At 36.0% G+C, this 25,492-nt stretch overlaps 1 protein-coding gene across 2 annotated transcripts; it reads left to right on the top strand.

Annotated features, from left to right (window-relative positions):
• Positions 1–1,796: 1,796 nt before the first annotated feature.
• On the top strand, positions 1,797–21,813 carry GEMIN2 (gem nuclear organelle associated protein 2). Of its 2 annotated transcripts, none has more exons than XM_060096292.1 (10): positions 1,797–1,985; positions 2,400–2,484; positions 3,875–3,964; positions 4,234–4,293; positions 6,712–6,825; positions 8,498–8,542; positions 9,685–9,753; positions 13,059–13,169; positions 14,908–14,966; positions 21,395–21,813. In XM_060096292.1, the coding sequence occupies exons 1-10, from the start codon at positions 1,825–1,827 to the stop codon at positions 21,432–21,434; spliced, it is 834 nt and encodes a 277-aa protein (XP_059952275.1). In that variant the 5' UTR covers positions 1,797–1,824; the 3' UTR covers positions 21,435–21,813. The 2 variants fall into 2 exon arrangements, with proteins under 2 accessions (XP_059952275.1, XP_059952274.1); XM_060096291.1 differs by having other exon boundaries at positions 1,801–1,994.
• The last annotated feature ends 3,679 nt before the right edge of the window (positions 21,814–25,492 follow it).

Genomic DNA, 25,492 nt, shown 5'->3' with positions numbered 1-25,492 from the left:
CAACTGTCCCATATCTCACTGAAACATTCAAAAATACTTAGTGCAATTTCCAAATTATAAGCATATTTAAAATGTGTCCCAATGTTCATTCCTTAATTCTTTTAAGTCAGATTAGTTTTAATGAGTAGAAAGTAACCCTTATAAATTTTTACTTTCCTCTCTCTTGAATGAATTTATTCCTGTGTACTTAAATTTTTAGCACCATTTCAGAATCACTGATGTACTTTATAACTCACATTTTCTTTTGAAAAAAATTTCTTAATATTTCCCAGGACAACCTTTGTTCCATTCTGCTATTCCTCTCCTTGTTCCCTTCATCCCTGTGTAGTTCTGCCACGCACTTATACATGGAGTCCAGTATTAAGAATTGTTCCCTTGTGGCTGGTCTACTAGGTCCTTTTCTCCAGAAAAATGGGGATAAATTGCTAATAAGCTAGTTTCAAAAAAAAAAAAGAGTATTTGTATGAAAATCCAGAAATGACAGTTTAGTTTTTCTAATTTGTTCCATTTGTTCTTAATCATTACCAAAACGTTTGGTGACAGTATTTCTCCATATTTCTTGCTAATAAGATAGTTTCAAATATATATATATATATATATTTGTATATATATTTGTAGGAAAGTCCAGAAATGACACACTGTTTTTTTTCTAATTTGTTCTTGATCATTTCCCAAACGTTTGGTGACAGGAGCATTTCTCCATATTTCTTATAAGTTTGTTTCTTCCAAAATTAGTAAAATTTTTAATCAAATAATTTTCTAGTTTGAAGCCAAGCAGTTTCTTTCCAGGTCTCCCAATTGTTTAGTTACCATTCATAAGCTCTAGTTCTTTCGCTCTTAACCTAAGGACTGTCCTTAGTTTGTCTCCAATTTAGAAAGTTACATTCTGGTTTTGAAATCGATTGCTTGCAAGCTAAAGACAGTGCTTTAAAGAAAAGAAAAAAAAAAGCCTTAAAAACAAACAAACCTTAGAAAACAAGTCAATTGTATTCACTCACAGCTTGTTTAGAAAAACTGAGATATAGTACTGTGACTGTTTCTTGCAATTTGTGACCCAGCACAAGTTAACTTAATCCGTTTCTGCCTTGTTTCCTCACCTGCAAAATGGAAATAAAGTACCCCCTCACAAGATTGGCCCTAAGATAAATAATGATAACTTCTAGGTGTTGGCATTAACTTTATTCTTTGCACTAAGGAAAGAGATATTTCTGAAAAAGTGATGGCTACTCTAGTAGTAATATTCACTTCAGATAAATATAAAGTGATCTTTGGCTCAGCCAAGCACAAGAAATTACTCTGGGAAATTAATTTTACATTCATTTGGCGTCAGATAAATCTGGGTTTGAATTGGTTTTCCTTTTTCGGAGAAAGTTACGATTGTAGTACTTAACCCCTCTTTCGGTCGATTTCCTTCCCTACAAAACCTGGATAATACAACTTACGTCAAAAGGTTGTAAAACTTAAATGAGGAAATGCATGTGATGCGTCTATCAGCGGTTTAAGAATTTAGAGCTGAATAAATGATAATCACAGTAACCTGGTCATTAATTTAAAAAACATTTGAAGTTCCCTCACTACTAGGGATGCATAAAAGTTAATAACCCTCAGTCTTAGAAGAGTATAGAGCGTAATACCCAGAAAAACTTCCGAACTACTTTTACTAGGAACCAGCCTCGCAGTCTTCATTACCCAACCGGAGCCTTAACCTTACGACAATCAGCAGGTTCGCTCATGCGCAGTTACGCTCCCTAAGCCCAGCCTCTTGCTCAACTCAGCGCCAAAGGTGACAACATGTGCGCCTGCGCTGTGACCCAGACCTGGCGCATGCGCTGGGTGGGACAGGCTGGATTGAAAACTATGGCGTGGGTACCTGCGGAGTCTGCAGTGGAAGAGTTGATGCCCCGGCTGTTGCCAGTGGAGCCCTGCGACTTGACAGACAGTTTTGATCCAAACGTACCTCCGAGGACTCCCCAAGAATACCTAAGGCGGGTCCAGTGAGTGATTTGACCTTGTGCGGGTGGGCTGGTTGTCCTTCCGCCCCTGGGCATAGCGCCCAGTGCCCCGCTCGATCCTTAAGTGTGATAAAGCCCCACCTCTGTTCCCGTCCCCCATCCACTGTCGGAACAAAATTCCTTGATTACATCTTTGCGTGAGCGAGTTTCTATGAACTTAATTTTGTTAAATCTGATTACTTGTGACAATATAGGTGCTCTTAGATTTCTTCCACATAAGAAATCTTGCTTTCAGTCAACATAATTTCAGAAATACATTGTTTAGTACCTCGATTGCAATTCTGAACTTTTTTTCTGATTTTATAATGAACCGTAGAAGTGGATTGCTTGTTTTACTACACATGAACAATAGTAATCACGTTTTTTGTACTTATTTCTTATTTGTAGGATCGAAGCAGCTCAATGTCCAGATGTTGTGGTAGCTCAAATTGACCCAAAGAAGTTGAAAAGGAAGCAAAGTGTGAATGTTTCTGTGAGTTTTATTACCCGTCAGGGGATTTTTTTTTCCCTCCCACAAATTAAAAGACCAAGGCTCTCCTATAGTGTCAGACAGTATCAGTTACGATGTAGGTAAGATTTGACTACTCCGTACTAAGTTGTACTTTTCCCCCCAAACGGACAGCTGGCATTTACTGCCTCCAGAGAGGCTTTCAGTAACCCTGGAATTCGTGGAGATTTGCTCATAATACTTCAGGAACATGATCCAATCCTAAAGGAGCCTTTCAATAGGTTACTTATGCTATCCTTTATTTTTAAGGTACCTTTTTCCAGTTCATAATTATTATCAGGCTGATGTTTAATCTTAGTGTAGTTTGCATGTTTTGAATTTGACTGGGTTTTGTTTTTTAAAAATAGAAACCCAAATATCACACTTTTCTACCTACTTGCCCACTGTGAACCTTTTCATTCATTTATTTATCCAACACATATTTTACTAAACAACTATATTGTGCCAGGCACTGGGAATACAACAGAGGATGAGACAGAAAATGTCCCTACCCTTGTAGAGTTTACATTCTCCTGAGGAAGACAGTAAAAAAAAAAACAAATTAATTACATACTGCGACCATTGTCGTGAAAAAAAGTAACATATAATGACCAATAAGTAACTGGGAGAACTACTTTAGATAGAGTAGCCACAGAAGGTCTGTTTTAGGAGGTGCTATTTAACCAAAGGTGGAAGGAGAGCAGCAATTTTTAAATTGTGATAATTCCTTTTTCTTTTATGTTCTAAGTAATTCCTTTATCTGATGTTTATAATCAGGAGATTTAAATTCAGACACTATAATGTTTCATATAATTCCTTTTCAGAAGTTTTTAGTTGATGGAAGATGATATCTTGTATACCTGGCTTTTAAAAAGTGACCACATTAAGTTTTATTTCAAGGCATTATGTGATCAGTTGTGACCTCTGTGCTGTTTTGGAAAGTAGAAGTAGCCCTTATAAAGTCAAGCATCTGAAGTTATTTGAGTACATTCTGCTTATACCAAAATTGTTTATTTGGTTTATATCTCTCTTTGTTTCAAACTGTTTTGCTATTATATTCAGTAGAAAGGTAGGACTAGATTATATCTTCGAGTCTCACGTCATGTGGATTTCTTAGAAACTCCAACTCTAAACCATTCCAGATTGCTCTTACTAAAGTGACTATATAAGAGTCTTTTCCTAATGTTTTAAACTCAGACGTAAATAGTAAAGTGAGTTGCCTCCTTTTTTACATCTGCAAAAAATACTCTTTCTTGTATCGTCTTATTTGCTTTATTATCCGCTTTTCATCTTGATTCTGCTTTTACTTTGCAGGGGTATGAGATTCTAGTTATAACACTAACATTGATTCTAACATTTATGAACTGATCTCTAGCTTTCAGGATGCCAGCCTGCTCCTGAAGGGTATTCCCCCACTCTTCAGTGGCAACAGCAGCAAGTGGCACAGTTTTCAACTGTTCGGCAGGTAGGTGTACTTTAATCATTTAATCAAATTAAACCCCTCCCTCCCTCAGACTTATTTCTGTTCTTAGACTGTAGTTGGAAAAACTGGGGTTTCTAGTGTATAAAGATAAGAATATTCATGAATCAATTACCAAATTATTATAATCATTAGACATAATACAGTTGAACATATTTTCCAAGTTTTAGAATTGTTAGAATGTTGTGCAGCAATTGCTTTCTTTTGAGTTATCCATTCTCTGAAGATCATTTGTCTACCTTATCTTCCTTTAGAGTGTGAACAGACATAGAAGTCACTGGAAATCACAGCAGTTGGATAGTAATGTGACCATGGTATGTAAGTTTCTCTGTTTAGATTGTACAGTATATAACTATTTAATATAGTCCATATTTACTTCCAGTTCTTAAAGGTTCACTTGTTTAATCCATATTATTTTCATTCTCTCCCATGTATCATTAATAGTAACAGTTCCATTATCTTAGTAGCCTGAAAAGGATAGAGTCAGTAATGCAAGTTATTTTTATGACAGTTTTAATCTACATCTTGAGACACTTTGGATCGGTCTTAACAAGTTTTTAAAGGTTCTTCTAGACATTTGCTTTTTAGGAAATTAAATACATTTTCAGTATTTACAAAAAGATTGAATAAAGGCTTATTGGATTTGCCTCATGAGGTAATGGTGCCAGTATCAGTGAGTGACATTTCAGTAAAGCTGGCCATGCTTACTGGAAAGTAGTATTTCTTACTTTATCATCCTAGATATAATTTTAATCTTTTTAGTAAATATGCTATGTGTGGACTACTGGGTAAAAAAGGGTGTTGGGAAAGAGGTGGACACATTGTTCCAGGATAGTCCTTTTAACCTTTTAGGGAGTCTTATAGTTTTTCTGAGAATCAAATGAAAGGTATTTATTTTCAGAGGGAAAAAATGTACCTACGCATACAATTTTGCTTACTGTTTCAGGTGGTTCATAGATTTCAGATTTTAGAAGCTTCTTCTAGGCAGTGCTTCCTGACATCTTTTACGTGATGACACATTGGGATAAATGGAGGAGGCTGCTCCCATAGCCTAAACTACCAGCTGAAAGCTAAGAGATTCAGTGTAACCTCTCTATATGTTTCTGTATACCAGTTGGAAGCTCTGCTCTAGGAAAAGTGTGGTAGGCACTAACATCACTTGCCCAAGATCATTTAACTCATAAAAGGTATAACTGAGATTCAGACTGAACTTTGTCTGACTCTAAAGCCTTTCACTGTGCTGTGAGGCCTCCTAGTAAGAAGAGAGAGAGGGCAGTAGGTAGGTAGATATATTTTTTCTTGCTCAGTCTAAGGACTTTTGGGTACATACTTACTAATTCAAAACGAAGCTCATTAGTAACATTATGACAATATAATTTTGTCAAGAAAGAAATGACTGAACATAATTGATTCAATAAATGAAGATCATCCATCAAAACAGTAGACTATTACGTAGCAATAACATATGTTCATCATGGCAGATGTAAACATTATGTAAATAATAAAATGAATTTTTAAAGCATGCGGTGATAGTAACTATGTAAATATGAACATTGATTGATCAATTGATCCAATCATTTATTAAGCACCCACTATATTTAATAATTAGGGTTTTCAATGCTACCTGAAGCAGAAACAGTCTCTGACCAGTGGAGTAATGGGAAAAGATGAATTGTTCCAGGACAATGGGTTTTTATGTTTTAGGGGTCTCATATTCATTCTGAGAATCTAATGAAAGCTGTTTATCCTCGGGGTGGGGGAAAAACTGCACATATATGTAAAATAATTTGCAAGGTGATGTGCCCAAATAAACCCATTGTTCTGTTAACTGAATCACTTTGCTGTACACCTGACACTAATACAATATTGTAAATTAACTGTACTTAAATAAATTAATTAATAAATTTTTTCAGAAAAAGAATTTTTAATTGTTCTGTTAAGGTAGCCATATTGAGCTGAATGGTCCTACTTTTTTTCATCTGACAATGTAGAATAAATCTACTCCTTTAATTGGACAGCCCTTTCAGTATGTGGGGTATGTAATCATGTCTCCTTCCAGGGCATGAACATCCTTCATTCTTGTAAGCATTCTTAGTGTATTTTTTTTCCATACCAATTTCCATCTTTATCACCCTCCTTTGAACACATTCTTGCTTGTCAGTGTCCATTAAAGTATGATCCAAACTAAACATGTCCCATCTATGGTGTGACCACTTGGGTGCTGTATTGGTTTCCTAGGGCTGCCATAACAAAACACCACAGACTGGGTGGCTTAACAAACAGTAATTTATTTTCTCACTGCTTTGTGGGCTAGAAGTCTAAGATCAAGGTGTCAGTGGGTCTCTCTCAAGGCCTCTCTCTTCGGCTTGCAGGTGGCCGTCTCCTTGCTGTGCCCTCACGTGGTCTTCTGTGTGCACGCCCATCCCTGATGTCTCTGTGTCCAGACTTCCTCTTCTTACAGGGACGCTGGTCAGATTGGCTTCGGACCCACCCTAACCACCTCATTTTAACTTAGTCTCTGCTATAAAGGCTCAGTCTCCTAATAATCCCATTCTGGAGGTTAGGGCTTCAACATACAGATTTGGGGGGCACACAGTTCACTCCATAACAGGCACTATATCTTTGTGTTGAGGTGGTGAGAATATGGAGGAATCCTCACTTCTTTTTTCACTGCTCAGTATAAAAAAAAAAATACATAGGAGTAAATAAGTTCTTTTTTTTTTTTCTTTTAGCCAAAATCTGAAGATGAAGAAGGCTGGAAAAAATTTTGTCTGGGTGAGAGGTTATGTGCTGAAGGGGCTGTTGGACCAGCTGCAAGTGAAAGTCCTGGAATCGATTATGTACAAGTAGGTGATAATGTGGCTAAACAAACAAACAAAGGTCATAATTTTGGTTCATGATTTAGTATAAAGACTCAGCAAACTACAACCTGGGGCAAATCCAGTCTGCAGATTTTTTTTGTATAGTCATGAGCTAAACATAAAAACATAATTGTTTTTATGTTTTTAAAAGGTTGTTAAAAATAAATAAATAAATAATATGTGACTGAGACAGTGTGTACCCTACAAAGCCTAAAATACTTACTTTCTGGCTCTCTACAGAAAATATTTGCCAATATTTTCTCTTAGTTTATTGTCTTTTTGACTTAAAAATTGGCAGCCTAGTTTCTAAAACAGTGTATGTTTTAGCTGTTTAATAATTTTGTGAGTTAGGATTCTTTTTTTTTAATGAGTAGATGTGGGTCAAACAATGAGTTATGAGTAGTCAGGGAAACAAAGGAAAACATATGACACAACTAGGTATTTAAAAATGCTTAGTAAATTGCATATTCTGGAGGTAAAATGTTGAGGGTATATTTAAATTTCACATGGCTTTATTTTAATCATAAATTATGTGGCCAGCTGCTTCTTGTCCTTCAGGATTCACCTGCCCTCAAGTTTGCAGATGTTCTTATGGAACCCACTGAACACATCTGCATTACTGGTAACTCCCTATACTATGTTGTTCTGTTGAATAGGTATTTATTGTTTTCTATGTGGTGCTACATTGTGTTTTTCCCATTTAAAATTAGTTTATCCTGCAAATGTAAAACCTCCAAAAATCACTAAAAAAGACCAAGACCCCAGTTAAAAAAAAAAAAGGCAATGGATATAAAGAGACATCTCACAAGAAGGAAATACAAATTATTCTTATATGAGAAGATGCCCAAACTCACTTATAATAAAAATATTGCTTGTAACTCCACTGAGCTGGCATTTTTCAGATAACATACTGGTAAAGAAAGTTTGACACACTGTGTTAACAAGGGCTGGGAAAACAGGCCCTCCTACACATGGTGGTGGGAGTGTAGACAGATTCAGATCTCTGAGGGAGCTAGTTTAACACTATTTCTTATACAACATACGTTCTTTTGTATAATATCCCTAACGTATGTTACATTTCAAAATGTTTTAATTTGACAAAGAATGAATATATATTTATTTAGTTTGTTATTTCAAAATACATACAAGTGAAATATATACCACATGAAAGAACCATTTAAGGACACAAGAGTTTAATGCATGTCCTCTTAAGTTTCTCACAAGTCAGTACTGTTTTCATAATCAAGGCTCCCAACATTAAACTCCAAAGGACTTTTTAATTGAAGCAGATTAGGTTTGAAAGAACTCATTCAAGTGCCCTTAATTCCTAAAAATGTTAGCTTTAGCTAAAGATTTAAGTGTGTACAACATATTAATATCCTAGTATCATTTTTTTCAATTTCATGCTTTAACATCCTAATTACTAAAATAATTATTTTTAAATTTACATATTCAAATTTCAAGACATTATTTTCTTGGGCATTACCAACATAATAGTTCATGGAATGTTTTATTGTAATGGATAATGAAAGAATTTACTTTTATCTGTTTTTTGTTTTTAAAAAACAGTGTGTTGAGAAATTCACCAGTTTGAAAAAAATGCACCCCCTGCCTCCATAATACCATTTAGTAAATTTCAGTCTCATTTTTCTTTCAGATTGGTTTTCCTCCCTTGCTTAGTATTGTTAGCAGAATGAATCAGGTAAAATCTAATAAGAATTTATGCATTCTTTTGTTTGCAATGTTTGTTAAGGTATTTGAATACATTTACTAAATATTTACAGTATGCGAGACCCTGTCCTAAACTCTTTAACATTTCTTATTTAATCCTCACTACAACCCTATATGGGAAATTATTATTAATATCCATTTTTTACTAGAGGAGGAAACAAAATTGGAGATTAAGTTACTTGCAGGTGGTTTTTCAGCAAGTTTTAATGGCAACACTAGAATTCAATCCCAGGTTGATCTAATTTCAGAACTCATGCTCTTGATCATGGTGCTAAACTATTCACATGTATACATTTCAGTTATAAGTCTTAGATTCTGGGATTTGAAATAAATACTAAGGTTAGATTGCTATTTTTAGTTCCAGATGTCCTACACACTTCATTAAGAATGAAATTTGAATTTCTTGGATCAAAAGGGGAGAAATATGGATTTTGGTTCTTCAGTCTTTCAGAACTAGGAACTCTGTTATCCATTTAAGGAGCAAATAAAAACTTTGATTGTTTTGCATTCACATAGCATTGGGTACTCTTGGAAGATAACAGTCATACTCTGTTGTAAATCATATACTGGCTGACAGTTTTACTTACTTGATCATTTACATTAAGGTGCTGTAGTAGTTATACTAAATTTGATGAGAGTGATTTTTGTAAGTGTCCATTTATATTTGAATAAGCCCACGAATATTTTCAACAGTTTGATAATTCTATCTATATAGCTTAAAACTGATCTTTCTCTAGCTAACTTTGTCTTTAGATTTGTACTCTGATTTAATGAAAACAAGCTGAAGGTATTTATGCAAAGGTTTTTTTTAAGAGTATGTGGAATTTTTTTTAAGTAGTTCCGAACTAAATTAGTAGTTACAAACTAAATCCTAGGATTTAAACCAAGGTATTGATAATTGAAAGTATATAAGAATATTTGTCTACAAAGCCTCTTCTCACTGAGTGTGCCATCTAATCAAATTACTAGAGTCACAGGTTTCTCTGGAAGCCTAAAGAAGAGGCCATTTTAAACATAAGAGTTGCTTTCTAACTGAACTTAATGAAACTCAGGTTGAACTTGTCAGTGTTGTGTTACTAATACTGTTCTTTCATCTCTTCCCCCCTTTTTTAGGCAACAGTAACTAGTGTCTTGGAATATCTGATAAATTGGTTTGGAGAAAGAGACTTTACTCCAGAATTGGTAGTACTGCATCTTTTTCTTTTCATAATGCAGACAAAATTTATATACTTATATATAAGATATGGCTCTACATTATTTATATATATGTATTATACATATACATACAACTATATGTGTAACGCAAGCAATGGTTATTTGCAGTAAAATAAGGAAATTACACTAGAATGTAAATCAACATACTACTTCCTTCATTGAGATAGTCTTGCATTGGGGAAAAAAAGTCAACTAAATGTTGATTTATATCCTGGGAGAAGCTGCTTATCTTGTCACAGATCAGTAACAAACAGACTGGCCAGTCTGCAGACCCCATTTCAAATAGCACTGACCTAAAGAACTTTGAAATGCATTTTCTAAAATGGCTTTGAAATCCAGTTCACAAAAGAATATCAGAAATACCAATAATGGCAAATATATGTGCCAGGCATTGTTCTAAGGATTTTATATATAATAACTCCTTGAATCCTTTGATAACCTATGAGCTGTTATTTCCATTTTACAGATGAGGAAACTGGAGCACATGGGAATTCAGTAACTTGCTTGAGGTTACACAGATTATAACTGGCAGAACTGAGACTCATGCCCTGGCAGTCAGGCTATACTCTCAACAACTGTGCTGTATTACCCCTCTATTTTATTGCTTTACACTCACAGCTTACTTTTCACCTTCAAAATTGGGTAAATTTGGTAGACATTATATAAATGAATTACCCACTTAATCCCCTAATAAGAAATTTTATAATCCTTTGGAGTTAGATTTAATTTAAAAATATTTTTCACAATTGAGGATATTTGCAAAAGAGTGTATCTGAGGCTCCAAAACTTCCTGTCAAAATAGGTGATAAAATCTTTGCCCTCCGGAAGCTTATAGTCTGCTGGGAGAGACAGATAAAGCAACATTACAGTACAGTGTATAAGTTTCCCAGCCTGCCATTCAGCCAGGTGGCTTAGATAAGTCTCTTCCATAAGTGTAATGATTATATTCTTTATCACTGGATTTTCATTTTTTATTTTTATATTTTCATTCTTTTAAGTCTCTACGATATAACATGTAATTTTGAAGGGGAAAAAAATCCGTGCTTAAGTCACTGTTTTCGATTGAGTGGTCAGACATATCTTTTACATAGTTGTTACTAATGTATATATTCTGGGGGCGGGGGGGGTTTGGTTTTTTTTTTTGCGGTACACGGGCCTCTCACTGCTGTGGCCTCTCCCGTTGCGGAGCACAGGCTCCGGACGCGCAGGCCCAGCAGCCATGGCCCGTGGGCTCAGCCGCTCTGCGGCACGCGGGATCCTCCCAGACCGGGGCACGAACCCATGTCCCCTGCATCGGCAGGCGGGCTCTCAACCACTGCGCCACCAGGGAAGCCCTTATATTCTGGTTTGTTAGCTCACATTTCACATATATATTTCTATATGATAATGTAATTCACATAATTGCTGTTGTCTAAATGTCTGTGGTTTACTTTGATTCTCATTATTGACCATTTGGATTCTTCCTTATATTTTACAGTCATGACTAAATTATAAACATTTATACTGATTTTCTTTTTTATTACTTCTCAGGATATTTCTAGAATAGAATTATTGGATCAAGGTTTTGTAAGCTTTTGTTACATCCTGCTTGCTTTACAGAAGAATTGAACCTGTATATAATGACATCAGCAATGGATTCTTAAATTTCTCTTCCCTACAACCCTACTTTAAGTTGAACCATATGAAATTGCCCTTTTTGTAGGTTAGAAACTTTTGATTTTCAACAATTCCATGTGGTTCAAGCTATCACTTTATAATTTGTTTTGGTTTTTCAAATTTAGTAAATATATAGTAGTACTTCAAAGTAAATATAATTTATGTTTCTTTCGTTATCAGTGAAGCAAAACTTTTTCCATGGGTTGATATATTAGCTACATCTTCATTAGATAACTTGGTTCATATTCTTAGGCTACTTTTTCATTGGAATCTAGATATTGAGTTTTAAATTCTATATCAGTTCTTCCTGTCTGATAGCAGCGACCTTTTAGCAGTATTATTTATCTGACGTATTTTCCTTCTCTTCCTTTAGTCTTTATTTTTTTAACTCTATTGTAAGATTTTTGGGACTTTTTTTTTTTTTAGCTTTTAAAGGTTACCCACTCAAGAGGGTGATAATTTTGGCTTTCCATGTTAATTTAATGAAAATGTATTGCCGAAAAGTGTGGCTATATTTGCCAGAGGAACCCTTAAAGTGTTTCTGAACCAGTGATAGCTGATTTACTAAATTTTAACCTGATTAATCCTTTTGAGTTTTATTTTGAGTAATCTGTCTTTTAAATCAACCAGTGTTCAATTCCTCTAAGTAACCATACCATTAGAACTCTAGTACTGAGAATACCAATGTTTAAAAAAAAAACTTGTGTCACAGGAAGTTTGCTTATCATAAACTAGCAAAAAGAAAAAGGGACCTTTTAATTATTTCTTGGGATTACTTGTCTAATATTTTTTGAGAAATACCACCTTATTTTGCCAACTAAGTGTGATGTTATTGAAGAAGGTTTTCAGCTGTTTAGTTTTGCTTTTATTTTTTAGTATTGTCACAGTGTGCTCGCTGACTTTGAGAAAAGGAATCTTTCAGTATAGATACATCTTAGACAATCAGTAGAGATTTAAGCACCTTCTAAGTGTAGAGGCCATTTGAATACCTGAATGCCAGCTTTATATTGTAAATTTATCCCAGAAAGTTTGAGTCAAGTTTAAATGTATACCAGCTTTTTTCATGTAGGAGAGAGTCCCGCTCACTCTTTATAAAAGAAACCTGGATGTGAATCGTTTTTTTAATGTTATTTTATTTTTTTTATTAATTTTTATTGGAGTATAGTTGCTTTACAATATTGTGTTAGTTTTTTGGATTTCCTTCCCGTTACTTCACCACAGAGCATTGAGTAGAGTTCCCTGTGCTATACAGTAGGTTCTCATTATCTGTTTTATACATAGTATCAATAGTATATGTATATATATATATATCAATCCCAATCTTCCAATTTATCCCACCCACCCCCAGATGTGAATCTTTTTGTTTAAGAAAAAGTCTTGTTGATTTGGGGTTGCTTGAGGAGCTAACTTAGTGTGTTACACAAATTGCTATTTAAACTTTGTTCTAATATTCTTCAGGTTTCCCCTAAAGTGATGTGTTGCTCAGAATAAACTCAGTCATATATACTGCTGGTGGAAACATAATTTGATATGACCTTTCTGAGGTACAGTTCAGTGATTATAAGTTAAACTTATGATGCAGTTTGCTTACTTATTACTTTTTAAATTCTATATAGGGAAGATGGCTTTATGCTTTATTGGCTTGTCTTGAAAAACCTTTATTACCGGAGGCTCATTCACTGATTCGGCAGCTTGCAAGAAGGTGCTCTGAAGTGAGGCTTTCAGTGGTAAGTTCAAACTTAATATTTCAAATCAGAAGCGCTCACCAATTTATGTAATGGTAAAGAATGATTTCAATGAAACAGGAAAACATGGAATATTTGATTAGTCAGGATTAGATTTAGTTACATAATAGAAGAGTCCAAAATAACAGTAGCTTAAATAAAATATAAGTGCTTTTCTCAGACAAAGGGAGTCTGAAGGTAGGCAGATTAGATCTAAGGTGGCAGCGACCCAGGCCTTTGAGTTCTGCCACATGTGGCTTCCATCCTCAAGCTCACCTCATAATCCAGGATGGCTGCTGGAGCTTCAGCCATTTTATTTCACTATAGGAAGCTGGAAAGAAGAGAAGAAGGTCATCCCCTCCAAAGAGCCTTCCTAGAGGTTCTACAAACACATCTGGCCAAAATAGCTCATTGGCCAGAATTTAGTCACATGGCCATAAAGAGCTATGGGAAATGTTTACTTTAGTTGGGTGGCAGTGTGCCCAGCTAAAAATGAGATTCATTAGCTAAATAATAAGGGGAGTCAAGAAGCCAAAGTGGTCAGCTAACAGTCTGGCATAATAATTATTTTGAATTTCTCCAGTCAGACCCTTCCTCTAACTCATACCTGCAGCATTACAATATAAATTAATTTGATGCCAGACTAAGTCCACTTCTGAGTTTTTTGTATTCCTCTTTACTCCTCCACAAAAATGTATACTTGTTCTTCATTGACTACTACAAAATATTTTCATTAAATATCCATGATATGGCACAAACTAACTTATATGGCCTGTACTCTGAGCAAAATGTACTTGTTACTCATTAAATATTCCCTAAGCTATGTTCCTAGACTTTATTCCCTCTCCAGAAGTGCCTTTTCACTCTCTTCTAATCTGCATCTATATACCATTTACTTTTCACAGTCTGGCTCATATCCTATCACTTTCTGTGATACTTTCCCTAATCCTCACAATTAAAAAGAATCTCTTCAATCCTCTGTTTTTCCAGTATGCTTTGTATCTTTTTTATGACACTTAACACATTTTTCCTTTAATTAAAGCTGATATGGATATTTCCTCTTCTGTGCTATCAGCAGGAAATATGTTTTATTTATATTGTTAAGTTCTTGGCACATAAAGGAATTGAATATGCTGACATCATTGAAGTGTATCCCAAGTTTGAATAATGTATGACATGTCTGTTATAACATTACTCAGTGAGTTATTGTGGCTATTCCTTGAAATGTATAAAAATAAATTTCATACTCTGTAAGACTACCTTCCATGTGTCTTAGGTCTGTCATTTTAACAGATATTTAAAGTGAACTTTATAAAATGTATAGTTCAGGAACTACTTCCATCGTAATTGAGAACTCTCATCTGGGATATTTTCTTTAAAGTATTTTTATATAATTTTTTTCCCTTCGTGCCCAGTTAGGACACAGGGTTTTTTTGCTCCTTTACTTGGAACCAGGAAGAAGATCTCTCCCAAGTTATCCTCCTTAGAGCCCTCAACTCTTATTTCTTTTCAGGACCTATTCAGGACCTTTCTTTAAAAGATGATCTTAGATGTTTCCCAAGGAATCATTAACTCTACAGTTTCTCCTTTTTCTTTGACATTTTCTATTCCTTGTGATTATTACTATCCTGTAATAAAATGCTCATGTTTTCCATCTTGAAACTTGTTTCAAAAATATTAAGGGATAACAGACTACATTTTAAACTTTTTCTTTTTTCTTTTCTTTTCTTTTTTTTTTTAGGACAGCAAAGATGATGAGAGGGTTCCTGCTTTGAATTTGTTAATCTGCTTGGTTAGCAGGTAAGTAATCCTTGGCTTCTTGCTTTATGATACGTAGAGAGTATTGTTTCCATTTTACAATGAGGAAGTTGAGGTATAAGGAAACAGTATTGTGTTATCACAATTCCCTTTATTTCTAGTTTTTTTCTATAAATAATGCTGCATTGAAGATCCTTGTACATACAGCTCTGTATTTTCCAAAGGATAAATTCCTAGAAATAAGTTAAAGGGCTTGCATGTACTTCTTCTATTTTTTTTTTTTTAATTTATATTTATTTATTTATTTTTGGCTGTGTTGGGTCTTCATTGCTGCGCGAGGGCTTTCTCTAGTTGCGGCAAGCGGGGGCTACTCTTTGTTGTGGAGCATGGGCTCTAGGCGCATGAGCTTCAGTAGTTGTGGCACACAGGCTCAGTTGTCGCTTGCGGGCTCTAGAGTGCAGGCTCAGTCATTGTGGCACACGGGCCTAGTTGCTCCGCCACATGTGGGATCCTCCAAGACCAGAGCTCGAACCCGTGTGCCCTGCATTGGCAGGCAGATTCTTAACCACTCTGCCACCAGGGAAGTCCCAAGGGCTTGCATGTACTTCTAAAACCGATATATTTATTGCCAGTTTGCCTTCCAGAAAGATCATACCACTCTGTGTTCCCACTGAAGTGTCAATGAGAGTGCCCATCTCCTATTCAGCACTGGGCGTTTTCAGTTGATATAAATATTTCCATTCTGATAATAAAAAGATACAAATTATTTTTATTTGCTTTTGTATGATTATCAGTAAGGGTAGAATATGTTTTATTGCAGTTTTTTTTAATTGCTACTGTCCTTTGTTCATTTTCAGTCAGGGCATGTTTTTATTTAGTATACATTTGATTTTATTTCTTACATTAAAATTTCACGTGGAATTTATTTGAAAATGTCTTCATATTCTAAATTCTTGTGTGTGTGTATATATACACACACACATATTTATTTTAGGTCTCTTTCTGGACTTGATATTTTTGTTCATTTGTCAGTGTTTTTATTCCAATGCCAATAACTTTTCAAAGCTTTATAGTATTTTTAATATTGGGAGGGTAAGTAATCCTGTGTTCATTTTTCCCTCCCCCAGACAAGACACTTTTTTAGAGTGTACACACATTCAGCATGTAATTTCTTTATCTACAGTAATTATGCTAATGATGATAAATAACACTTACTTGGCAATTTGTGCCAGGCATTTTTCTTAGTGCTTCAAAATAGGAACTCATTTAATCCTTAGAAGGTAGGTACTATTATCAGTTTACAGATGAGGAAACCATGGCAGAGGGAGGTTAAACTACTTTCTTACCATCACAGAACTAGTAAATGGCAGAGCTAAGATCCAGACTCCAGAACTAAGCCCTTAACTATGCTGATCACAAACAAAATTAATACCTACCTCATCTGTTGGTAGTAAGGATTAAATGAGAGGATACAGTGTTGCCCTAGGCGCAAATATACTGTATCTCTAATTCTTAAAACAACTCAGGGTTTTTTTCCTTTACAGATGTGGACACCAGTTCATAAAGATTAAGTATCGATAATTGATGGTTCAGTAAGCTAGTACTTAATGGAACCAGAAACTTAAATATATCATCTGGGGCCTCCCTGGTGGCGCAGTGGTTGAGAGTCCGCCTGCCGATGCAGGGGATACGGGTTCGTGCCCCGGTCTGGGAGGATCCCATATGCCGCGGAGCGGCTGGGCCCGTGAGCCATGGCTGCTGGGCCTGCGCGTCCGGAGCCTGTGCTCCGCAGCGGGAGAGGCCACAACAGTGAGAGGCCCGCATACCGCAAAAAAAAAAAAAAAAAAAAAAAAAAATCATCTGACTGATATTTTATAATATTATACAATTATGAGAGAAGAAATGTCCAAGTGTATTGGGTCATGATTTTTTTTTTTTTCCTCAGAAAGGTAAAAATGGAAAAAAGTTCTAGGACAGAAAAGTTCTAGGACAGTTCTATAGACTTCACTTAGGAAAACTTATAGAAGGTTATAGCAAGCTTGGAAAAAAGATAACGTAGGCCTTGACTCTTTGCAGTAACAGCTTCAATGTAAGTATCTGTCATTGTTATGACAGAAAACCCAAGAGGGTTTTTTATTGTTGGTTTTGTTTGTTTGTGTATCTTTAAGGCAAGAACTGCTAATTCATAGAAATACCTCGTTAGTTGAGTGGGATCCCATTCAGAAAGGATCCAGTAACTGTTAGCTGCCTTAATTGTTTTACCAATGGTAATTATTTTTTTAAGCTTCTTATTATGGAGTTGTTTAAACCATAAAAATGTAGAATAAACCCCCAAGATAAATCCATAACCCAGCTTCAACTGTTTTGTTATTGTATTTTAAACAAATCTTGGACATGTCATTTCTCCTGTTTTAGTGTATCTAACTGATAAGAGCTTTTTTTTTTTTTTTTCTTGCGGTACGCGGGCCGTTCACTGTTGTGGCCTCTCCCGTTGCGGAGCACAGGCTCCGGATGCGCAGGCCCAGCGGCCATGCTCATGGGCCCAGCCGCTCCACGGCACGTGAGATCCTCCCGGACCGGGGCACGAACCCGTGTCCCCTGCATCGGCAGGTGTACTCTCAACCCCTGCGCCACCAGGGAAGCCCGATAAGGGCTTTTAAAACACATGACTGTAGTATTTGTATCACAAATTTATTGAATAACTAATAAATTTAAGAATAACTCCATAGTATCGTCTGATGTCCAGTCCATGTTTCATGTTCCCTAATTGTCCCAAGAATGTCTTTTTACATTTGAATTGTTCAAATCAGGATCCAAGTGCAATGCACTCATTACATTTGTCTAATATGTCTCTTAAGTATCCCCATCAACCTCTTGGGTTTTTCTTGCCATTTTCTTGTTAAAGAAGCCGGGTCCTTTGACTTATAAAATTTCCCACATTCTGGTTTTGACAGCTAACTTCATGATGGTATTTAATGGTTCATCTATCCTCTATATTTTCTGTAAACTGGTAGGTAGGTCTAGAGGCTTGATTATATGTAATGTGTATGTTTGTTTGTTTGACAAGACTCTATGTGTGCGTGCTATTGTGTCACATCAGGAAGCATATAATGTCTAATTGTCCCACTTTTAGTGGTGATAAAGTTGACCATTGCATTCAGGTAAAGGAATATTGCAGTCATTATTCTTTTTGATGCTCAAATTGTTCCATCTTTGGACAGTGGGAGCCCCTCAGATCAATTTCTATGCTTTTTGTTATATAACCTTAGTGGTCTTTTTTATTTTACGGCTTTCTTCCTTTCTAGTATGCCAGAATGACTCAGATGTATCTTGGACACTTGGCTCCAGATCTGGAATCAGTCTTTTCTTTTCTCCTGGGAGTGCTGGTTCCTGTTTTAAAGTAGAAAATGGTGTCTAGAGTCCACAATTTGGACATTAGGGAAGCTAGTTGTTATTCGTTTGGTCATTGCATTTAGACCTTTTCACTGAACAGAGCTAGGAAGTTATGTAGTTTTTAGAAAGAGAAAAATAAAATCATGAGTTCAAATTAATATTTCAGTTCTAAGTTAAGACTACTTGATTTTTATTTAATGTTTTATTTCTGTTCTTCTGTGCTCAAAATTCTGGTTTCTAATAATATTAACATAATTTTTGGCTTTATCCTGTAATATTCACATAATAGTTTCAGAATAATACTAACAATATTACTGATAATAAAACTATTGAAATCAGTTTAAGAATTCTTTTTTTTTCTTGGTTGCTTTACAATGTTGTGTTAGTTTCTATTGTACAGCAAAGTGAATCAGCTATATGTATATATATATACATATCCCCTCTTTTTTTGGATTTCCTTTCCATTTAGGTCACCACAGAGCACTGAGTAGAGTTCCCTGTGCTATACAGTAGGTTCTCATTAGTTATCTATTTTATACATAGTATCAATAGTGTATATATATGAATCCCAATCTCCCAATTCATACTACCCCCCTTGGTATCCATACGTTTGTTCTCTACATCTGTGTCTCTATTTCTGCTTTGTAAATAAGATCATCTATACCAGTTTTTTCAGATTCCACATATATGCATCAATATATGATATTTGTTTTTCTGACTTCACTCTGTACATTTAAAAAATTCTTTGCAGTTCTCTTTGTCACTGCTATATCTCACTAGGGATATCAGAACATCATGTTTAAGATCACTTGAAATTATCCTCCTCTGTGTGGTTATGCCACCAACCTAGTATAGGAGAAAGTTCATTTGGTGATTTTCTGTTTTTATTTAATCTTGTTTTATAATTTCATAAAATATTTACATTGTTCCAAAGTTAAAATTATAATTCAAGGTACATTTTGGAGCATTTTAGCATCCACCTTTATCCTCTGTAGCATCTTTTCTCCCTTTTGTAGTTATCCATTTTATTGTTAATTTTTGATTTATCCTTCCATTCACTGTTCTTTTAAAAAATATAAGCAAATATATATAAATATATCTGCATTTCTGCACATGCTTACAAAACATAACATACTAAGCATTCCATTCTGTACCTTGTTTCTTCACTTAATAGATCCTGGAAATCACATGGTAGCAGTGCAGATATTTTCCTCATTTTTTTTTTTTTAATAAAAAGCCTCATAGTCTTCCCCTGTGTAGATGTATCATAGTTCATTCAGTCAGTCCATTTATTGATGGATATTTGGGTTGTTTGTGGTCTTTTGCTATTACAAGTAGTGCTGCAGTTAATATTTTTAAGTATACATTAAATTTTTTTAAATTGGAGTATAGTTGATTTACAATGTTGTGTTAGTTTCTGGTGTACAACAGCATGATTCAGTTATCCATATATATATTCTTTTACAGATTTTTTCCCCTATAGTTTATTACAGGATATTGAATATAATTCACAGTGCTATACAGTAGGACCTTGTTTATCTATTTTGTATATAGTAGTTGGTATCTGCTAATCCCAAACTCCTACTAGTTTATTCTCCCCCGCCTTTCCCCTTTGGTAGCTATGTTTGTTTTCTATATTTGTGAGTCTGTTTCTGTTTTGTAAATAAGTTCATTTGTATCATTTTTAAATTTTTATAATTAATTAATTTATTTATTTATTATTTTTGGCTGCGTTGGGTCTTTGTTGCTGTGCACGGGCTTTTCTCTAGTTGTGGCGAGCAGGGACTACTCTTCGTTGCGGTGCACAGGCTTCTCATTGCAATGGCTTCTCTTGTTGCAGAGCATGGGTTCTAGGTGCGCGGGCTTCAGTAGTTGTGGCTCACGGTCTCTAGAGCACAGGCTCAGTAGCTGTGGCGCATGGGCTTAGTTGCTCTGCAGCTTGTGGGGTCTTCCCGGACCAGAGCTCAAACCCGTGTCCCCTGAATTGGCAGGTGGATTCTTAACCACTTCGCCACCAGGGAAGCCCTGTATCATTTTTTAGATTCCACATATAAGTGATATCATATGGTATTTGTCTTTCTCTGTCTGACTTCATCTAGTATGATGATCTCTAGGTACATCCATGTTGCTGCAGATGGCAATATTTCATTCTTTTTTATGGCTAATATTCCATTTGTGTGTGCGTGTGTGTGTGTGTGTGTGTGTGTGTGTGTGTGTGTGTGTGTACACGACCTCTTCTTTATCCATTCATCTGTTGATGGACATTTAGGTTGCTTCCATGTCTTGGTTATTGTAAATAGTGCTGCTATGAACACTGGGGTATGTGTATCTTTTCAAATTAGAGTTTTCTCTGGATATGTGCCCAGGAGCAGGATTGCTAGATCATATGGTAATTCTATTTTTAGTTTTTTAAGAAACCTCCATACTGTTTTCCATAGTGGCTGCACCAATTTACATTCCCACCAACAATGAAGGAGGGTTCCCTTTTCTCCACACCCTCTCCAGCATTTGTTATTTGTAGACTTTTTGATGATGGTTATTCTGCTTGGTGTGAGGTGATACCACATTTAGTTTTGATTTGCATTTCTCTAATAATTAACAATGTTGAGCATCTTTTCTTTTTTTTTTTTTTTTCTTTTTGCGGTATGCGGGCCTCTCACTGTCGTGGCCTCTCCCGTTGCGGAGCACAGGCTCCGGATGCGCAGGCCCAGCGGCCATGGCTCACGGGCCCAGCCGCTCCGCGGCATATGGGATCCTCCCAGATCGGGGCACGAACCCGTATCCCCTGCATCGGCAGGCGGACTCTCAACCACTGCACCACCAGGGAGGCCCAGAGCATCTTTTCATGTGTCTTTTGGCCATCTGTATGTCTTCTTTGGAGAAATGTCTATATAGGTTTTCTGCTTATTTTTTGATTGGGTTGTTTTTTTTTTTGTTATTGACTTGTATGAGCTGTTTGTATGTTTTGGAAATTAAACCCTTGTTGGTCGTATCATTTGCAAATATTTTCTCCCAGTCCATAGGTTTTTTGTTTTGCTTATTGTTTCCTTTGTTGTGTAAATTCTTTTTTTCACCAGGTATTTTGACCAACGTGACTTAGCTGATGAGCCATCCTGATAATAGCTGATTTCTCAGGGATAGAAGATATTTGTAATGAAGACAGCCTAAGTCTGAGGAAGTGCAATGCCAGTTCAAGTACAGATTGCATCACATCTTCAGCACTATGTGAAGCGTCTTCATCTTAACCTGTGCAACTCAAGTTGATATTCAGAAGATAGATTGTGTTGGTATGAGTATCTGAGGTTTCTTTGAAAGATGTTACCCAGTTTTTGCTGAACAGTTTAAATAGTTTTCTGTAATCACATGCTTTTAAAACAAATTGAATGATTTATTGGTGAAGCATCCTGCACAGAAACTGTATGACGAAATTGTACAGAGGTCGTTGGTGCTGTTTCATTGTTTATTCACATATACACATATAAAATTTTATTGAAAATGTGTTTTGGTTACTAAATTTTGTTTGACTATTTAACATAACAAAAGACAATGGATAAATGTCCTTAGCATTAGAATTAAGGTAATCTAGATTCTATGGCATGTATATTCATAGTCAGCAACAAATTAGTCTTAACATTTTCCCTTTAAGCTCTATACTTTTATTTTTAAATGCTTTTTTTTTATAAATTTTTTGTTTCTTTTTGGCTGCGTTGGGTCTTCATTGCTGCACGTGGGCTTTCTCTAGTTGCGGCGAGCAGGGGCTACTCTTCATTGCGGTGCGCAGGCTTCTCATTGCAGTGGCTTCTTTTGTTGTGGAGCACAGGCTCTAGGTGCGCAGGCTTCAGTAGTTGTGGCTCGCGGGCTCTAGAGTGCAGGCTAAGTAGTTGCGGCGCACGGGCTTAGTTGCTCCGCTGTATGTGGGATCTTCCTGGACCAGGGCTTGAACCTATGTCCCCTGCATAGGCAGGTGGATTCTTAACCATTGCACCACCAGGGAAGCCCCTAAATGTTTTCTTGTATAAACAAAACTTTTTCTTTACAAGTAATTTTCAGTAGTACCCTAAAAGGTCGACTGTTTTAATTTTCCTGTCACATCTTTTATTCATATCACTTACAATTTATCTATTCCTTTCTTTTTTTTTTTTTTTTTTGGCTGTGTTGGGTTTCCATTGTTGCGCACAGGCTTTCTCTAGTTGCGGCGGTGCTCAGGCTTCTCGTTGCAATGGCTTCTCTTGTTGCGGAGCATGGGCTCTAGATGCACGGCTTCAGTAGTTGCAGTACACAGGCTTAGTAGTTGCGGCACATGGGCCCTAGTGTGCACAGGCTTTAGTAGTTGCAGCATGTGGGCTCAGTAGTTGCAGCGCACAGGCTGTAGGGTGCGCGTGCTTCAGTAGTTGTGGACCGCAGGCTCTAGAGCACAGGCTCAGTAGTTGTGGCACATGGGCTTAGTTGCTCCGCGGCATGTGAGATCTTTCCGGTTCAGGGATTGAACCCGTGTCCCCTACATTGACAAGTGGATTCCTAATCACTGCACCACCAGGGAAGTCCCAGTTTACCTATTTCTATATCAGGTAGGAATGTTTCCTACTTTAAGCAACAGAAGATCCAAGTAGCAATGATTTTTCAAATAGGAATTTATTTTTATCTCATAACAAGAAGTCTAGGGGAGTTGGCGTTGGTTCAGTGACTCCACGATACTAAGTTCTCTAAGAGTCTTTTAGCTTTTCCCTCATGGTAAGATGGCCACTGCAGTGCAGAGCAATGTGTCTGTATTCAAGACAGGAAAAGCGGGGAAGGAGGCAGAGCCTTCCACATCTGTTCCTGTTCTCATAAAAGCAAAACCTTCTCCAGATATCCACAGTCATTCGTACATATCCACTGTGGATATGTTCACCTGTTGGCCATGAGTGTATACAATTATTACCTCTAGCCCCAAGAAAAGTGGGGAAATGAAATTGTAAGCTTTTCCAGTCTTTCTAATGGGAGATGGAAAAGGAAAAGGGGATTGGGAATAACTGTTGATCAGGCAACCAATAGTTTTTCCACTATTTATGAAAGGAACAGATGTAATTTTATATTTGAATCTTTTCTACTATTATGTCCTCAAAAAGCTGATTTTTAAATGGTAGCCTAGTAGTCTAAGTTGTATTTTACCATAATTTAAACATTCTCTCATTGTTGGATATCTAATCTGTTTTCAGTGTTAATTCAATATAGAAAATGCTACCGTGAATACCTGTACGTACATAACTCTTTCCTTACTTTGACCGTAAGTTCCCAGGAGTTGGGTTGCAAGTCATGAGTCTATCAGTTAATATTGCATTTGAAACTTGACTTAAGTGAGGTATTAAAAATTAGGGATTTATTTTTGTTTCTCATAAACTGATTCTGGTTTGAGAAATTCAGGGCTGGTGCAGCAGCTGTCCAATACCTTAAATATCCTAGGCTGCATCCAGATTTCTCCTTCATCAATGTTAGTGTATAGCTTTCATCTTTTTAGTCATGATCTGGTTGCTTTATCTCTTACTTCGAACCTACATTCCAGGGAGGATAAAAAGGTACCACCACTTCTTGTTGTCCTAACAGGGGAGAAAAGTGTTACAAGAAACCCTCAACTTATATTTCATTTACCAGAGTTACGACATTTTCTACTTATAAAGAAAGCTGGAAAATGTAATTTTTTAGGTGAGCACTCCTACCAAAGATGGTTCTGTTAGAAAACAGGGGAGAGGGGCTATTGGGTAGGCAGCCAGCGTCTACCATAAAGAGTTTAGATTTCCAACCAGTACCACAAGTAGCCTTGTTATAGCCTCGTATTCTTTGCCGATTTGATCTTTAGGGTGTGGGGCTAGGGACTGATTTAATAAAGGTAAAGTGTCAATTTATTGTTTTAACTTATGTATAACTCTTCCATAGCTAGTGGCTGAGCATGTTCACTACTCACACAGAAGAATTAACATTCCTGAGGACTAGAAACATAAAAAAGAAGGCAATTTTGCATGTACAGAAGACCAGTGGTATAAGAAATTATTTGAATGCAGTTACATCTGTATTTTCCAGCAAGCTGTAGGATCTCTAATATTTAACTGAGAACTTATTTTTCTAGTAACTCAACTTGGCATAAGGATATTTTTCAGGAATGTAGAAACAAATAAAAGATATTATAAACCACTAATGTAATCGTAAATATGCAGACTACCAATATATCAGTAGCTTTAGGGTTTATCGAGCCTTTCACAATTAAAAGTATCTTCTGATTTTAATGAGAAATTGAAGAGGAAAATCTTTTCCAACTCTTATCACAGGTAGAAATCTTTAAGTTCACTGAGAAATTACACACTTTAAATACAGAATTTAGAGGTAGTTATTTTGAAAATAATAGCTACCAAATGGTAATTTAATCAGGTCCACGCGAGCATGGACCAAGTAAATTAGATTGCACCTGTATTTGTTTTCACGTAAAGGATTCATTACTTCTTTTGGGCAGGAGGACATTATGCATTTATTAACTTGCAGTAATACTTTTATTAAAGTTATATTCATTTCTTCTTTTTAAAATGAAATAAGATTATTTCATCTGTGTCTCTTAGCAGAATAAGCCAGTTAGAGGCCAAATTAGATGAAAAGTGGTTCCGGTTATCGGTTTTGCCACCTGGGGACAAAGATATAAAAACGTGTTAGAAATTATTGAGAAAGATCAAGTTGACCTGTGTCCATTTTAAGATTATATTTTCTTATACATATTACCAAATTCCCACCAGATTTTTAAAAATAATGTTTCCTAAATAATATGCCTTAGAATATTGATTTATGTGAACTTTAGTGTTTTTGAAAAAAATGGTACTCTAATCAAATACTAGATTAAACAAAATTAAGCTGATTATTGATTTTTCAGAACTTGTAACATGCCATTCATGTGCATTAAATAAAGTTGACAAAAGAGGATGAATAAAATGTATCTGATCACAGTACTCATTTTTCAAAGAGCGCTTTGAAAAACTTTAGTAGGTTCTATCCAGTTTCTTTCTTAACTTTGCTGACCCCAAAATTTGTGCCAATCCCAGTTTCTGTAATCAGTTTGGTGCTTACCCAGGCCTGAGTTGAACTCCCATCCTACAGCTATATTCTAGTAGGACTCGGAAAACAATTCACCATGTAACCTTGGCTCTAGGATTTTG

The sequence above is a fragment of the Mesoplodon densirostris genome, chromosome 4, assembly GCF_025265405.1.
Source record: "Mesoplodon densirostris isolate mMesDen1 chromosome 4, mMesDen1 primary haplotype, whole genome shotgun sequence".
In the NCBI taxonomy this organism is placed as follows: domain Eukaryota; kingdom Metazoa; phylum Chordata; class Mammalia; order Artiodactyla; family Ziphiidae; genus Mesoplodon; species Mesoplodon densirostris.
This window is presented reverse-complemented; position numbering and strand designations above follow the sequence as displayed.